The sequence below is a fragment of the Pan paniscus genome, chromosome 3, assembly GCF_029289425.2.
Source record: "Pan paniscus chromosome 3, NHGRI_mPanPan1-v2.0_pri, whole genome shotgun sequence".
Lineage (NCBI taxonomy): Eukaryota > Metazoa > Chordata > Mammalia > Primates > Hominidae > Pan > Pan paniscus.
Window position 1 is genome coordinate 148,272,455 of NC_073252.2, and position 19,204 is coordinate 148,291,658.

The 19,204-nt window shown below is 34.3% G+C and overlaps 1 protein-coding gene across 5 annotated transcripts in view; it reads right to left on the reverse strand.

Annotated features, from left to right (window-relative positions):
• LRBA (LPS responsive beige-like anchor protein) overlaps nt 1-19,204 on the reverse strand; it is a 799,485-nt gene that overhangs the window by 137,728 nt on the left and 642,553 nt on the right. For all 5 annotated transcript variants that reach the window (XM_055111907.2, XM_063603583.1, XM_034959239.3 and 2 more), the window contains exon 47: nt 13,041-13,193. In XM_055111907.2, the coding sequence (XP_054967882.2) occupies nt 13,041-13,193 (153 nt within the window). The remainder of the gene's footprint in view (nt 1-13,040; nt 13,194-19,204) is intronic.

The window sequence follows — 19,204 nt, forward strand, 5'->3', positions numbered from 1 at the left end:
AAGAAGGGGGGAAAAAAAGAAACAAAAACTCAAAAATTGATTTAAGCTATAGAAATTCTAAGTGCCATGGAAAATTTTGAGATATAAATTTCTCAAAATAAAAACCAGGTACTACAGTCATGGCATTTAATACAATAAAAATAATACAAACTAAATTTGCCTTTGCTTAAAAATAAGAATCAGAATATCTACTTTTTCTTTAGAAAGTAGCTTAACATTTATTTAGAATAACTGTTAGTGGAGAGAAAAAATGGCCTATTTTTGTTTATTTATATAATACTCACACAACTATTCATTGCTTCCTAGCATTGCAATACTTTGATATTTACCCTAAAGTTTCTCTATTTTCTAATGATAATTCTAAAATATAGAATTATCTATCTATCTCTCTATATATAAATATGAATTTAAACTATAGAATTATCATTAAAAATATAGAAAGGAATCAACTGGACCACAAAAAACTAAGCCGTTCTGGATAAGCATGCGGCAATCCTCTTCTTCCTTTTTCTTTTTTTTGGAGGTGGGCGGGAAGGTCACAGTGGTTAACATAATCAAGGAAATTTGCTAGTATATACAGAAGTCTTTGCTAAGAAATTTTCGTTTGAGATACACCAGTTACCGGCAAATCAAACAGACATAAATACCACAGTAAGCAGTCATTTATCGGGTAACCCTGTGCAGAGTTGCATGAAAGCATCCAGAGGCAGAACAAAATCCACAGCAGAGCCGCTGCTTTTCAGATAGACTGCCACTGCAGGTGCCATGGCCCAGTGCCAGAAACACAGGCAGGAGAGGGGTTACAGGCAGCTCCTGCACAGCACCACTGGGCAGAAGTTGCCTGTAATTGGAGCACTACTGAAAGCAATGGTGGTGGCAAGGTGAACTTGGTGAGCAAGCATTCCTCTGTGAATTCAATTTCTTCTTGTGAATTTCATATTGCGAGCCCATTAGCCTCACTTCTCTTCTCTAGCCATTATCATTAGCCCCTGGCAGAAACGATGACTACCAGCTGTAACTGGCAGCACACTACCATGATAATTTACACAAAGATTAAAAATGAAAAATTAAATACTGGGATTTCTAGCCATCTTTTAACTTTTTTTATTATAAAAAGTATCTCTCTATCTTTCTTCTTCTTCCCCTTCTCCTTTCCCTTCTCCTTCCCCTTCTTTTTTTTAACTTCAAACCTATAGTAACTTTGGACAAGCACTAAGTTACCATAAATGAGGTTTTGTTTATTTCCTTTTCCTGAAGTCAGTGCAACAAGGTATTTCAAAACCTTAAAGAAAGAAATTATGAAATTAAGAAATAGATGATAAAATATACACCTGGCTGGGCACGGTGGCTCACACCTGTAATCCTAGCACTTTGGGAGGCTGAGGCGGGCAGATCATTTGAGGTCAGGAGTTTAAGGAGTTTGAGACCAGCCTGACCAACATGGTGAAACCCAGTCTCTACTAAAAATACAAAAAATTAGCCAGGTGTGGTGGTGAGTGCCTGTAGTCCCAGCTACTTGGGAGGCTAAGGTAGGAGAATTGCTTGAACCTGGAAGGCAGAGGTTGCAGTGAGCTGAGATTGTGCCACTGTACTCCAGCCTGGGCGACAGAGCGAGACTCTGTCTCAAAAAAAAACACCACCCAAACCAGAAGTATTTTGAATAAAGTGTCAAATACTTACAAGGTGTAATTACTATTGATATCATGAGCAGCCACTGTGCCAAATTCATGCACCATAGAAGATTCTGAACTCCAAAGGGCCTGGCATGGGTCTTTGCAATTTAATTATGGACATTACTGAATCTCACATGAAGAAATGTTTAATAATCAATAAAGAGAAATAATTGAAAAACTGCTCTAAAATGAATTAGATCAGCCATCTGCACAATACCATCTCAAGTAATAATTGGGAAAGAATATATAGGGGTGTTTCTGAAATGTTTCAAAGAAGATGAGAGTTCTGAGAAGAGTATTTGTAAGTTTTTAGATTATTTTGCTTTTTGAGAGCATAGTGATAAGAAGGGTAACGATGCACACTTTAGGGTATCATTTGGCTAAAAAAGGAGTAGGGTAGGCTCATACTGCAATGATAAGAAGAACATGTGGCAGGCACTGTGGTGAGTAAGAAAAGCATGAGGAGTAACTCAAGCTAGAAGCCTAACTATTACAGGTTCCTGTGTCAGGAAGAGGGAGAAATCTGGCATTTCCCCTCACACTTTCAGCTATATCACTGAGGCTGAAGTCTATAGGGAAGAGTAACCACTATTAGACAATCCTTTTCAATTATATAGATGAGATACCCACGGGGAAGAATTTTCCAAAATTTAAAAATCATTAATATATTTTAATGAAATACTAACAATGTGGTAGAAAATCATAGAAGTTACTTACCCCAGAATAAACACAGAATTTGAATATTTTTCTACCATGGATGTAGCATATATTAGAAATAGTATCATTTTATTTTATTTGGCTTGTATCTAGCACAATAACATGTCACTAAACAAAATGCGGTTTACTCTCATTTGTCCAGAGTTCAGAATTTAGGTGTTCAGAGAATCTGGAACACAGTCAAACTCAAAGCAACTGAAGGCCAAGAGGAAAACAAGCAAAAAGCTCATGAACTTTAACGGTGGGAGGCATTGGGTCATTCCTCAAGCTTTTAACCCAGCCATATATGCATTAAATAACATAATCAATCACAACAAGATGGAAACCCTGACAGAGAAGTGACATCTGACAGAGAAGAGAACTTTGAATGCTGACAGAAAAGCTAAAAGAAAGCAAAGGAATGTGGGTCATTTTAAGTGAGGAACAAAAAGCTCTATGCATCTCAGAAACTTCAAGGCATCATGGAAAATGTCTGGAATATTCAATTGTTAGTAATACAGAAAAGGCTATTTAAGATTTAATTTCAGAAAGAATTCTCCATTTAAGAGGCAAAGAAATGTGTAATCCATTTCATAAAGAGATTTCTCTTCAAGGGAAATGGTGAAAACCATGGTATTTGAAAGTGTAAACCTCAATTCTATAGAACTTTTACTGTATGACGTTTTAATTCCATTCCTAGATGATGCTGAGTACCTGATGCACTCTTCTGATGCCGAGTACCTGATGCACTCTTCTGATGCCATTTTGAAATGTTTCTATTAAGGTAAAGTAGTGAATACAATTAATAGATATTTTTTCTCCTCTTAACTTCTTTAGGAGATAAAAGATCATATAACACAACATTTATAACACTGCATAGTAGGCTTATATATAAATGTTATATATATATATATATAAATAATAGCACAAATTAGGGGTAAGGAATGGAGCTGAGTTGGAGCAAAGCTGCTATATTTTACTGGAATTAAGTTGGTATTAACCTGAAGTAAATTGTCATAATTTAAAATGCAGACTGGGTGCAGTCGCTCATGCCTATGAGCCCAGCACTTTGAAAAGCCAAGATGAGAGGATTGCTTGAGGTCAGGAGTTCAAGACCAGCTTGGGCAACATAGTGAGACCTCATCTCTATGAAAAATAAAAAACTTAGCTGGGTGTAGTGGCACACGTTTGTACTCCCAGCTACTCAGGAGGCTGTGGTGAGAAGATCGCTTGAGCCCAGGAGGTTGAGGCTGCAGTGAGCCGTGACTGTACCACTACACTCTAGCCTGGGTGACAGAGTGAGATTCTGTCTCAAAAAATAAAATGTATATTGTAGTCTCTATAAATATGACTAAGAAAAGAACTAAAACAAATACATAGTAAAAAAAATTTAATGAAAATAGTAGACCAGAAATATTATTTAATACAACAAAGATGATAAAGGAGGAACAGAAAAACAAAAAGACCCAAGACTAAAGAAAATAATTAATAAAATGGTAGACATGAATCCAACTATTATAGAACTCTATACTAGATGAGATTTCTTTACATGTGCTGATCTATTTCTGGATTATGCTATTGGATGCTATCTGGATTGTGCTATTATTATGCTATCAATAATAACATTAAATGTGAATAAACACTTCAAATGGCAGAGATTGTCAGTCTAGATAAGTAACATGAGCCAACTATATGCTATCTACAAAAGACATTTTGAAAGTGTCCAAAATCCAAAAAAATGGATTGAAAATAAAATAATGGAAAAAGGTATACCATGCAAAGAGTTACCATAAGAGAACTGACGTGGCTTTAACAGTATCAGGCAAAACAGACTCAAAAATTACTAAAAACAAACAGAGACAATTTATGACTAAAAAGTTGGTTAATTTATCAGGAAGACATAACAATTATAAACATATATGCACTGTGATAGGCTGAAAAATGTACCCCTCACCCCCAGGAAGATATCAGGTCCTACTCCCTGGAATCTGTAAAATGCTACATTATATGGGAAAAGGTTCTTTGCAATGTCATTAAATTGAGGAATTTTTTTTTTTGGAGACGGAATCTCACTCTGTCGCCCAGGCTGGAGTGCAGTGGCATAATTGCAGCTCACTGCAACCTCCACCTCCCAGGTTCAAGCGATCCTCCTGCCTCAGCCTCCTGAGTAGCTGGAACTACAGGCACACACCTCCATGCCTGGCTAATTTTTTGTATTTTTAGTAGAGATGGGGTTTTGCCATGTTCGCCAGGCTGGTCTTGACCTCCTGACCTCAGGTGATCCGCCCTGCCTTAGCCTCCCAAAGTGCTGGGATTACAGGCATGAGCCATGGTGCTTGGCCTCAGTTGAGGATTTTGAGATGGGAAGATTATCCTGATTATGAGGGAGGACCCTAAATGCAATCACATGTATCTTTAGAAAATGGAGACAGGGAGAGATTTGGCTATAGACAGAAAAGAAGGCAATGTGAAGACACAGGCAGACATCCTCTGGACGAAGTGTGATACTGATTTCAGATTTCGGGACTCTAGAACTGTGAAAGAATAAATTTCTGCTGTTTAAGCCACCAAGTGTTTGCAGTAATTTGCTATAGCAGCTATAGGAAACTAACATATACATTTAATAACAGAGCCCAAATATACATGAAGCAAAAACTGATAGAATTGAAAACAGCATTTGGAGACTTCAATATCCCACTAGCAAAACAAAAACAAAAACAAAAAACTAGACAGAAAGTCAGCAAAGATACAGAATAGTTAAACACAAAAAACTAAGTCAATCAACTGACATCCACAGAACACTCAACAATAGCAGAATATCCATTCTTCTAAAGATAACATGAAGAATTCTCCCATATAGACCCAATGCTAGGTTGAAAACAAGTCTCAATACATTTTAAGCAACTGAAATAATACACAGTATGCTCTCCAATCACAATGAAATTAAAAATAGAAAATACAGGAGAAAATTTGGAAAATACACATTTGGAAAATACAGAAGGGGATTTTGGAAAATATTTGGAAACCAAGCAATGCACTTCTAAACAATCCATAAGCCAAGAAAGAAACCACAAGAATATTAAGAGAATTGCATAAGCTGAATGAAAACAAGGTAACAAAATATCAAAATTTATGAGATACAGCAAAAACCACACATAAAGAGAAAATTGTAATTGGAAAACCTGATATTGGGAGAGAAGAACTCAAATAAAAAAACTAGGTTTCCAATTTAATAATCTAGTTAGAGTAAACTAAACCCAAAGCAAGCAAAAGGAAAGAATGAATATTAGAGCGAAAACTCAACGAAAGAGAACACAGAGACACCATAGAGGAAACCAGTGAAACAAAAAGTTGGCTCTTTGAAAAGACAACAAAATTGACAAACCCTTTTAGCAAGAATGAGCCAGAAAAAAAGATAACACCAATTACCAAAAATCAGTATAAATGAGGTAATATCATTACTAACCTTAGAGAAATTAAAATGATAATGTCATACTATGAACAACTTTATAAAAATAAATTAATTAAATGGACAAATTCCAAGAAAGAAATAAATTACTGACATAGATTCAAGAAAAAATAAAAAAAAAATCTTGATAGACCTATGAAAACTAAAAAAACTGATTTGGTAATTTAAAATCTTCTCACAAAGAAAAGGCCATGCCTAAATAGCGTCAGTGGTGAATTCCACCAAACATTTAAAGAAGAAATAATACGTAGCGTTCACAAAGTCCTTCAGAAATATAGAGGAAGAAGGAACACTGCCATGTCTCATTCTATGAGACTAGTATTACCCTGATAATAAAGTCAGATGAGGATATCACAAGAAAACTGCAAACTAATATTCCTCATAAATATAGATTCAAAAATCCTCAAAAGTAGTAATTCCTCAAGAAAATACTAACAAAACAAAAATCCAGGACATATCAAAAGAACTTAAAACATATAAGTGTAATATATTCGTGAATGCAAGGTTGGTTTAACAACCAAAAATCAATTTATATAATATATCATATTTCACTTTTTTGTTTCTTGCTTGAAAATCTTTCCCTATTCCAACATCACATAGAAATTCTCCTGTATTATCTTGTTAAAGTTTATAGTTTTACCTTTATATATAAAGCTTTAATATACTTTCATTTTGTTTGTGGCATAAAATAAGGTTCCAATTTTTTTCCCCATATATCTGCTATAGGTTGAATTGTGGCCACTCCCCCCAAATTTTTATGTTAAAGTCTCAACCTAACAGCACCTCAGAAGGTGGCCTTATATGAAAATTGGGTCATTACAGAAGTCTTTATTTAGGATAGGCCATACTGGAGTCGGGTGAGTCCTTAATCTAATATGAATGGTGTCCTTATTAAAAGGAAACATTTGGACAGACAGACATGCATAGAGGGAGGATGATGTGAAGAGACACAAGGAGAAGACAGCCACATATAAGCCAATCAGAGGGCTAGAACAGGTCCTTCCCGTACAGCATTTAGGAGAAATCAACCCTGCTAAACTTTGATTTCAGACCTCTGGACTCCAAACCTGTGAGACAATAAATTTCTGTTGTTTCTACCCAGATAATCATACTTTGTTACAGAAGCCCTAGGAAACTAATAAAATAACTATTTATCTCAGAATCCTAAATTGAAAAGTCCTTCCTTTCCCCACAGTTCTGCAATACTAGCTCTATAATGGATGAGGTTTCTTTACATATCCTGGCCTATTTCTGGGTTCTCTGTTCACTTTTCCTGTACTACTTCTCCTTCCCTAATTACTATAGCTTTATAATAATTTTTGATATCTAGTAAAGCAAGTCCCTCTGAAATCTGCTCTTGTTCCCCAAAAGGATTTTGGCCATGATGGTCCTTTGCTCTTTAAAATCAGTTTATCATCTTCCAACAAAACAAAGTAAACCTACTGAATGGTTTTTATATTTTTACATTGACTTTATAAATAAATGTGGGGAGAATTAACAATCTATCAATATGGTAAATCTTTTTTCCTCTTATTTAGGTGTCCTCGTTTTTTAACTAAAAATTTCACAGTAAATTACATATCACGGCTAAAAGCAAACCAAACAATAGTAATTTTAGACTCTTCATACCTATCTCCCTACATTCCCAGGGAATTTAAATCCAACCACTGCACTGGGAGTAAAGAGGATGAAGACATGAGAGGGAGATACCCTCAGCTAACAATAATTATTTCCAACTGCAGCCACCACGGCTGTTTACATTCTTGGCCACATCATTATCAATATGGAAAATGAAAAGGAAACAATAACAACAAAAAAAACAATTTGAAAAAAGCTTCTGGCATTTCAATTCCAAAATTTTTTTTTTTTTAAATGTTGTCTGGTCAGTGGTCTTAAGAATGTCATTTCCCCCACTCTTGTTCAGTGGGGGGCATGACAGTCTGTCTCTATGCTGTCATCACTTGAGAAGTGTAAATTTTCCATTCAGAGAAAAAAATTATACAAGATTGACCTAATTCATTCAGAGGTGTAAGATCTATAAAGGTTTATGTTGAATAGATTTAAATTTTAGCAATGATAGAAACAAGTTTAGATTTTATTTCTTTATCAACCTTGTTTTTTCCTGTCAGGCAATACTATGAAAGGACAGCATCTCTTTTAACTTGTCCACATATTCTCTGATGATAATGGAAAGCAGATAGTATATTCATTTTATTTTTCTTTACCTTGTTAAGTGAGTACTATTTGTGTCACCATTATGAAATAGTAGAGGAGACAAAAGCTATAGAACATACACAAAAGTAAATGTGATTTTAACTGGTAACCTTAGGACAATTCAGCAAGAGAATGCTTCCTTTGCTATATTAATGCCACTTCCAGGCCTTGAGAAGCTTTCTATATCAACAAGGTATCAAAGAGAAGGTAATCTCCAAATAGGGATATTGTCTCTTATTCATCGAATCTAATAGTGCTGGTCCATAAGCAAGCACTCAATAAATACACGTTAAATGAATGAACTATTATAATTTGAATCAATTATGTATATTATGTATCTTTTGGCTAAAACAAAACGCTCTATTTTTAAAGGTCAACTTTTAGTGATTCTCCCCAGAGTATGGTTTTCTTTGTCTCTTATTCAACACGAAACTTGAAGGTTATAAGAGGCAGTATAATATGTAGGTCCAAACATTGACATTATATCATAAGAGACAGATGATGGGCATTCCGAACTCATAAATTTTTCTATTATTTGAAAGTATGAAAGCCTGTTTCTCATTTATATTTCTGATGCTGTATCTGAAATAAATTTTTTTCCTAGTTCAGGTAATAGTAGATAACAGGGACCAATCTCAGGGATATAATTAAGACTGCTTTGGTTTTACCCTGATTCCAACTGTTCAGAACAAAATATAATTTACTTCTCTGAAAAACTAATGAAATTTAGGTGAGTTTTCCTTCTAAAATATGTAGGATATTATCTTCTGTTCATAAGCCCATCCACTTAGCCAGTTTTCCAATCCTACATTTAGATCTTCATTACTTACAGAAAACTGAGGATAAGAGTCGTTGGGTGAGACAGTAGTTACAGTCCTCTAACACAAACAGGGAATGTAGCATTACTGGTTCACTACCAAAATCATGCTCCTAAAAATATCCTATCCTCTTGAATTAACAACCAAATACTTAAAAGAGACATGCTGGGTATCTTAAAATGAGTATGTCAGTTAATTAATTCTCTGATCCCCTGCTACCAACCGAGTATTGTATAATCTGTTATTATTCACTGTCCTATAGATCATCTGTTCTTGGTGCTGGTTTGTTCCAGGAAGAGGGACAGCTGCAACACTATATCCCTGTTCAACCTGAGGACCATCTGACTTTAATTGTAACACACAGCTTGATGTGGCTCTGGCTATGAGAAGCCGAAGTATCGTCTGTAATAATCTGGAAAAGCAGAAACCTGCCAACAGAGGGCTGAAAACAGGGATTGTGCTGTCTGGCTGCCTGACGGGCTGCAGGAAATATGATTAATGAGTTAGGTATAATGATATCAGGAACCCGATTAGCACCACAAAAAGGTCACAGATCAAAGTAGTATGCATTTCATGAGCTGCAATCATTGCATAAAATCTGTGGAATTGAAGTGGTAAACCAAAAAGAGGAGGGGGATGAAACTCTTATGTGACAATATGCTAACCAATACATAAGATACAATACTATCAATTTAGTCACTTGTAGAAAGTTAAAAAGAAATTACAAAATGAATCAATATAGACTATATTGTAAGGAAACTTTGTTCATCAGAGGTGTAAAATAAATATTTTGAATGAATGAATGAGGTATTAAATTCTTTCATAAAGGCACATATATGTAAAATCAAGTATCTTTCCTAATTATGAATTAAAATGACCAGATATATACTCAACTCTAAACTATGTTTGCATTTGAATTGCAGTGATTTTATATACAGTTCTGTTTAGGAATGTAAGCTAATTCAGAGTCTAAACAATGAAGACATCTATAAAACTCAAGCAGTAGGAATCACTGGGAAAAATATTAAGTAAACTTAATAATAATGTTATAACAAATGCACAGTTAATACTGCAAAATATTATTTGGTATATAACTTTACAATCATGCCCAAGTTTAGAGCGTGGGTAGCCAAAATCCAAATCTACTTGTAAAGCAATTAGGTAAACCACAATCTTCTTTTCCTTAGTGCCCTTGTAAACCTGTCCCAAATAGACCTGGCTCTTCTGAGGTGAAGGCAGTGAGGGTAGAGATGGGAGGTACTGTCAGGAGAACGGCTTGCCTTAACTTACATAATTAAATTTTTTAATTGTCAAAATGTTGGTGAAAAACTTAATATATAACTTATTCAAATGTTTCTGCCTTTTAGAGCTCCTTTAAAGTGAAGTAAACATACTAACAAACTTCTTTATATTATTAATAATACTAACTATGGTAATGATTAACAGAAAACCGATTCCCTTGAGACTTAAAATTTCAAGTCATATTTGAGAAAAAGTGTGTCGATAAAAAAATGATCAGAACATGATTTTTTCTTAAAAGTATATTCACCAATAATGAGGATATTTTGTATCTTTTATATATTGTATAAATATTTAATATCTAATATTTAGTTAAAACATTTTTAAAATCGTGATTCAAAAGACACCATTAAAAAATAAAAAAAGGCTAGTTAAAAAATATTTTCAAAATATATGTTGGATAAATGACTTTTATGGAGAATACACAAAGGTCTCTTACAATTCACTAATAAAAAGACAACCCAATTTAAAAACAGGCAAAATATTTGAATGGATACTTCACCAAAGAAAATATATATATATATGAGTAGCAAATAAGTCGGTGAAAAGATGGTTAACATTTTCATCATTAGGATAATGCAAATTAAAATAATAATGACCTACCTACTAGAATGGCTAAAATAAATAAGACTGACAATACCAAGTCTTGTTAAGGATAGGGAAAAACTGAAACTTCATACATTGTAGGAATACAAAATGGTAAATATTTTTATTATATGACCCAGGAATTCCCAGAAATCTACCCAAGAGAAATAAAAACAGATGTCCACACCAAGACTTATATGCAAATAATAGCCCAAACTAGAAAAAAAAGTCCATTAACTAGTAAAGAGATTTTAAAATGTGATATATCTATAAAATGGAATACTATACAGCAATACAAAGAAATTAACTACTGATATATGCACAACATGGATGAATCTCAAAAAACATCATGCTAACTGAAAGAAGACAGGCATAAAAAGACTACATATTGTATGATTCCATTAATATAAAATTTCTAGAAAAGCAAAACAGAGACAGAATCAGTGATTGCCTGGAGCCGGCAGTGGAAGCAGAGGCTGACTATAAAGAGGCCCAAGGAAACTTTTCGTACTCGTGAGTGTTCTAAAGCTGGAATGTAGTGGCAGTTACATAACTGTATACACTTACTAAACCCCTTGAATTGCATACTTTAAAAAGTTGAATTTTATTATATATAGATTGTACCTTAATGAATTTGTTTTAAAAGAAAAATCACTGAAAGAAAAAAGTTGTAGTATGAATGTAACTTCTATTCACTTTTGTGTATCCCTGGGGAAAAAAAAACCACATACAACCATAGACACCTGCTGCATTTAAAGGTTTGACATTCCTTCAGTATCTTTCAGAGCAAGTTTAGTCTTCATCTCTCACTTTAATCACAGAAACTTTGTGAGAATCTTTAAAAATTCTTGGGGTAAAAGTAAAATGCAACATGTTCCATAAGACTGTGATAGAATAATATTATTTACTATTTTCTGAGTGCCTACTATAAGCCAGATAATATTCTAGGCATTTTACATACATAATTACAATTGTTTACTCGTAATTTCAAAATTACAAATGAAGAAACCAAAGCTCAGAAAGGTTAAACTGCTAAGGTCCCACAATCAGCAATGTGATTGATAAAGGATTGGAAAATCTGGTCAGATTCCAAAGCTTACATATTCTTTCCACTCCCCTGCATTGTTTCCAGTATCTATAGAATGCAAAATTTCAATAATAATGAGACTGTAATAGGATCTGGAAGATAGGATTAATTGTTGGTATGAAAAGAAAGGAATGCCACATTAAAAAAATGCAATAATTTTCCTTTTTTACATGTGAAGTAAAAACAATGCAACTGAGATTTCACTTTTAATGTAGAGTATGGTAAACATTCTACTTTTATTTTTTAAATTTATTTTATTTTTTATTTTTTTGAGACAGAGTTTCACTGTGTCACCCAGGCTGGAGTACAATGGCATGATCTCAGCTCACTGCAACCTCTGCCTCCCAGGTTCAAGCGATTCTCCTGCCTCAGCCTCCCAAGTAGCTGGGATTACAGGCGCCTGCCACCACATCCGGCTAATTTTTGTATTTTTAATAGCAGTGGGGTTTCACCATGTTGGGCAGGCTGGTCTCGAACTCCTGACCTCAGGTAATCCACCCACGTTGGCCTCCCAAAGTGCTGGGATTACAGGTGTGAGCCACCACACCTGGCCAAGATTCTACTTTTAAATACTAAGAATAAAGCTCCCTGATTCCAAACTTCTGTGAAACTTAAAAGGCAAAAGGAAAAGTCATATTAGTGTCTCGAAAATAATACTGAACCCAGATAATGAAGGACACTAAAGAATCCACTAAAGAGGATACTAAAGAGTTGTTTGTAAGCGCAAATTCAATGTGCTTTTAAGTTTTAACATTTTCATATTCTCAATATTACACGAAGATTTCCTTCAAATGATAGATACAGGACATAATTTGAAAATCTTGTTTCTATTATGAAAATGTGCAATGGCCTTCTAACCTGGAACACAAAATTATGTTCCGTTCCTGGAAAGAGAAGCTCATATTTGGAAAAACTTACAATCCCAATTTCACTTCTAACTTTCGCTTATAATTTTGAATCATCATGTACATATGAATGTAACTTAACTTCTGCATAAAAGAAACTATTATTTTATATATCAATTCAATAACATTTCATAAAGTATATACAAGGATTCTTGAGCTATTATGTCACTTTCAGTTAGTCCTATCACCTACAGCTTTGTCCAGAAGAGCAAGGGTTAATGATTATACACCAACACATGAAAGATGCTTTGAGCAAAAGCTCATGACAGACAGAGTAGATGATTATTATCTTACCAATCTGTTTATGTGAACAAATTCTTCTGAGGTTTTGGCCCAAGGAGGAAGTTCGACATCAGACACTACTGTCCCATCATCCATCACTCCAAGATTATAATTATTGAAGTTGACAAACATCTCAGGGAGATAATAAAATTCAGGGATCAACTCCTATATAAAAATAAAAGAATGTGATATTATAAACTGTAGGATACTGACTAGATATTCAAAAAAAGGACCTGATCATTTTCTATTGTTCAGAAGAACAAAATAAACACAGGGAATTTTTTTTTCTTTGCATATCATAGCCCTGTCACAGTTTCTCATAAGATAGACAGATCCTATCCAACCAATTTAAATAAGATCTTACCGGTATAAATAACTTTCATAGGCTTTCCTTCATGACATGTCTCATAACCTCAAAACTCTTAAATACAAACATTTTAGTAATAACTGAGGTTTGACAAGATATAAACATAAATTACCATGCTATAACAATAATGACAACCTAACTAGATTTTTTATGAGGTATATTGAATTTTTGCCAGAAAAACCCAAAATCTTTCTAAGCATTAAAATGCCAATGTCTTGGTCTCTTCATCAACCAGGAAGATAATTTATTACAGTTTAGCCATGGTTTGTCAGTACCTTTTCCTCACATTTCAAAACGGTCAAGTTTAAAGATACCAACTCTGATAGAAGATCAAAATTTAAAATTAGTCTAGAAAATGACTTGCATGAGAAACTGAGTAAATCCAATATGTAACTTTAATAATGACATTTAATAAGCAGAAAAATGCGGCTGTTTAGTCTTTTGTGTGTAATAAACCCCATATATAACTATTTCAGAGGCTCTGTAGATCAGACTTGAAATCCAGTCTTGACATGGGTCAGTGGTTCAGTGGTCTTTCAGATACCCCCTCAGGGCCAGCAATGGCAGGCCCGGCTTTCCAAACAGTTGAGTAAAATAGGGAGGTCATCAGATTTTGGACAAGGTCAGTATGAACTTGCCAGAGCAGAGAAAAAAAATCCAGCAGGAATTAAGCTATTATCACCTCCATGATCCATGTGAAATGTTGCCTGACTTTGAATTGTACATCCTTTGTTTACAATCACATTAATTAACTAAGCAGGGTAGAAACGAGCTTGTTCTTCCAAATGGCTGACAACCACCTGACCATTAGACTTAAAAAGCATTTTAACTGAACAATTAAAAAAAAAAAAAGACCTTGTTTAAAGCTTAGCTATAAATAAAATTAGACTATAATCACACAAAAATTTTAAGATTCTCATCTTCAAAAACAATGTATATAATTCTAATTGACAAAAGAGGAAAACACAGGTGTGTGTTATTTTATGAAGCAAAAAGCCATATCCAATTTGTCTGAGCTAACACTTATTGCATGGTATGAGTCATACTCTCATACCATAAATAAATAAACTCTTAATAAACCTTATTACATTTAATCTCACAACCACTTTACAAGGTAAAGTATCAATCATTTCTACTTAAAAAATGAACTAAGGCTCAAAAAAGTGCTTTGTCCAATGTTACCAGTGGATATATTATAAATATGGAAGTTGGACCAGGACTTGTTTAACTGTAAAGCCTGTGTCCTCAGTCATCAAATAAGCCTGGGTTCTACTTACATAGTATATGCAGTGCTAAACATTTTAAGTATAAGTTTTTAACTTATATACAAAGTGATTTTTAAAAAAGGAAAAGAAACTCTAAACTTTTAGCATTTTCATGATGAGAAAACAACTAGCTATCCTGAATACATATATCTTTCATATATATATATTTCTCTCTCTATATATAGCAATTGTTATATAAATAATTGAAAAAGAATTTTTGTAATGTGATTTATCCCAATAAATCACTATATAATTTTCTAGTATTAATTTGCCCAAGTGTGTATTCAATTAATTTCCAGCTTTGACAAATTTTACCAAAATATGTTATTTTCACTTCATAATACTTGTGCTACTGAAGATGAATGTTACTATTCCCAGGCCTTGTTTCACAATAAAGAGGGAGGAACATGCTTTCCTTGTTCATTGACAACCAAAAGCAGCATTTGCTTAATTAAATACTAATTATTCTCATTTCAGTAATACCCGCTGCCCACTTCCACCCCCAATTCACACTCTATCATGATTAGAAGATAGTATCCTTCTTTTGCTGGTTATACCTACCATGCTCTTGTTTTATAATTCTCCTAGATTCAAAGCAATAATTATAATGGATGAATTTTAAGTGCTAGTTTTCCCCTGAGTTTTAAAATTTGAGAGATGCATCATTTCCATTGTAAATTAGAGATGCATAATAAAATATACCTAAATGCATTGTAAAAATATACCTAAAAAGTACTCTTACCAACACCAATTTGAGGAAGCAGAATGGAACAAATGACATTTCATAGCAATTGTTACAAAAATGAAGTTTTCAATCCTTCTAATATATAGTGTCAAAATATTATGATTTTGTATATTTGTCTGTATCTTCTACATCTGTTATTTCATTCAGGTTACTCAACAAATTGACAAAAAATTTATTTGCTCAAAGCAAATATTCTCCACAAGTTTTTTTGGTTTTTTGTTTTTGTTTTTGGTTAAGAGACAGGGTCCCACTCTGTCACCCAGGTTGGAGTACAGTAGTGGCACAATCATAGTTCACCGTAACCTCAAACTTTAATCGATCTTTCCACCTTAGCCTCCCAAGTGGCTAGGACTATAGGAATACACTACCATGCCTGGCTAATTTTTTAATTTTTTGTAGTGACAGGGTCTGGCTATGTTGCCCAGGCTAGTCTCAAACTCTTGGCTTCAAGCAATCCTCCCCAAAATATATTTTATTCCTGGCCCAATTTATTTTTAAATACACATTTATTATGAATTATTATGTTACTTTAATATTGACACCTTAACCTAAATATAAATTCAATTAGTTAAACTAGAAATTAAATGGAGCAAAACCACCCATAAAACAAACAAGAATTTTTAAATAAGTGATATGAAGAAAGCAATTTCAAACTTTCAAGTCTTTCAGCTACATAATTTCTATCATGCTGGGAAGAAGGTAATAACCATCAGTTTCCATTTAATCACTATGGATTTTGTGATTTCCTAAGGAAACATTTTATGTAAATTTTGTACAATGGGCATTGTAAACATATTTCAACATTAAAAATTTAAACACTAAAAATTAAAAATTAGCTTTCAACATTTCACTTGAAATTTATCAAGATATGTATTTGTGTTTTACTCTATTTTTTCACCTCTCACTCCCTTCACCTTTAATTTTAAGAGAACAGACAGGCATTTCCTTTCTCAAGAACATTTGCAGGGTCCAGAGCAGAGGCCTCTTGAAGGCATCTTTCTTTTCTGTCTTGTGTGAATCTCTAAGCAAACAGAGAGTATATGAGGTATCTAGGTGAAGGAGGAGTCAAATGTTAGTATTTTTAAAGAGAGAGAAGCCAAACAGGCATAAATTTTTTCCAAGAGTAGGGAAGCAAGTTCTCAAAATCTACAGTCAGCATTTTTTTTTTTCCCAGCCTGGGGGAAAGGAGAAGGGATTAAGAGGTTAGGCAGGAACCCAGAGGATGGGAAATGGTGAGAGGGTCACTATATGCCCATACAGTGCCTCTATGTGAAATAGAAGAAAGGTAACACTTCTAGGCTAATGTAGTCCTAAGAGAATTCAGTTTGGTAAATGGAGTAAGTACAGGCTGGATTTTAGCTTCCGTTCTTTCTCTCAATCAAGTGCCCTTTCATGAAGAACAATCTGCCTACTGTACATAGTGGCCCCATGCATGGTGCACATAGGGAAGCTAGTCCCTTGGCACCATGGTTTTTGGCATCAGCAAATATTTTCTAACAGTAACTTGGTATAATCATCAGAGCTGCCTGCCTTCGAAAGACCATATGTATCTTAGACAATAAAGATATGACTAATGAAGAAAACGATGGACTAAAGATGTGAAGGCTAGTTTTCTAGGTGTCACATAAGCCTGGACTCTCATTCAAACCTTGAGAAAAGAAGGTCCCTGCCCTACCAATCTAATAACTATGAAGGAATTTTTCACCAGCCTAATATGAAGAAGGGCTAAGATCAAATTAGAATATTTCTTGTACACTTGAGTTGGTGGTTATAATTTTATACCTATGTCAATAATGGTAAAAAGTTAGCAATATATTCACTGATAATATCTTTTTTTTTTTTTTTGAGATGAAGTCTTACTGTGTCACCCAGGCTGGAGTGCAGTGGCGCGATATTGGCTCACTGCAACCTCTGCCTCCTGAGTTCAAGCGATTCTCATGCCTCAGCTTCCTTAGTAGCTGAGATTATAGGCGCCTGTAATCACACCAGGTTAATTTTTGTATTTTTAGTAGAGACGGGGTTTCAGCATGTCGGCCAGGCTCGTCTCAAACTCCTGACCTCAGGTGATCTGCCTGCCTCGGCCTCCCAAAGTGCTGGGATTACAGGAGTGAGCCACCAAGCCCAGCCATGATAATATATGTCTAGGCGAGGCACCGTGGCTAAGGCCTGTAATCCCAGCACTTTGGGAGGCCGAGGCAGAAGGATGGCTTGTTTCCAGGAGTTCAAGACCAGCCTGAGCAACATGGCAAGACCCGTCTCTACAAAAAAATTAAAAAATTTAGCCAGGTATGGTGGCATGCACCTGTGCCTGCAGTCCCAGCTATTCGAGAGATTGATGTGGGAAGACTGTGAGCCCAGGAGGCTGCAGTGAGCCGTGTTCACACTACTGCACTCCAGCCTGGGTGACAGAGTGAGACCCTGTCTCAAAAAACATACATATATATTATACATATATGGTATATATATAATGTATACATAATATACATTATAATATATAATGTATACATAATATACATTATAATATATAAAGTATATATAATATACATTATAATATATATAAAGTATATATAATATACATTATAATATATATAAAGTATATATAATATACATTATAATATATATAAAGTATATATAATATACATTATAATATATATAAAGTATATATAATATACATTATAATATATATAAAGTATATATAATATACATTATTATATATAAAGTATATATAATATACATTATTATATATATAAAGTATATATAATATATAAAACATATAATATATAAAGTATATATTATACACATATGTAATATAAATATATACATATACATATTTTATATATAATATAAATATATACTTATACATATATTATATATAAAGTATAACATAAATATATGTCATTTTATGTATATATTTATATATACATATATACACATACACAAAATGCAGGAAGATTTTGGTATGGGCAGAAATACAAATAGAATGTAAATGTTATTTCTTATTAAAATAATAAAACTCATAAGAACACCTCTTAATTATTTGATTTAAACCTTAGGTAGAAATGAAGGGTGATGTAGCACATCATTATCACAAAAAAGAAACCACATTTATTTAGTTCTTATTCTTTTTTTGTTTGTTTAACAGAGAGCTTCAGTTTCATGTCACTGTCCTAGCTTCATCTACCTGTTGCCAACAACTTGAAGGAGTTTCTCCATAGCCCTTGATTCCTGAATTGTTCAACATATCAACAGCAATAGTCACAAATACATTGACTTAAGGAGTAAACAAGCAGCTTTTCTCTACAGACCACTGAGCACCCCAGGAAGGTGCAGCTCTCTGCTCCACCCCAGCGTCTTGGTGTCTGTGTCCAGCAGGAAGGACCTGGCAGGAGGCTGAATCCAAGCACTGCTTTCAGGCCACTCTATTCTCATCCCTGGATCCTCCAGGGAAATAAGGGGGAAAAAAAATGACTGTTTTCCTGCTTTCAAAATGGAGGGCCTTAAAATCAACCAAAGTTCCAGAACAAAAACAAAACACAGGAGCTGGCTGGGTGCACTGGCTCACACCTGTGGTCCCAACATTTTGGGAGGCCAAGGTGGGAGGATTGATTGAGTGCAGGAGTTCAAGACCAGCTTGGCCAATATGGCAAGACCCCATCTCTACAAAAAATGTAAACAAAAATCAGTCGGGCATCATGGCATATGTCTGTAGTCCCAGCTACTCTGGAGGGTGAGGTGAGGACTGCTTGAGCCTGGGAGGGCAAGGCTGCAGTGAGCCGAGTTCATGCCACTGGCACCCTAG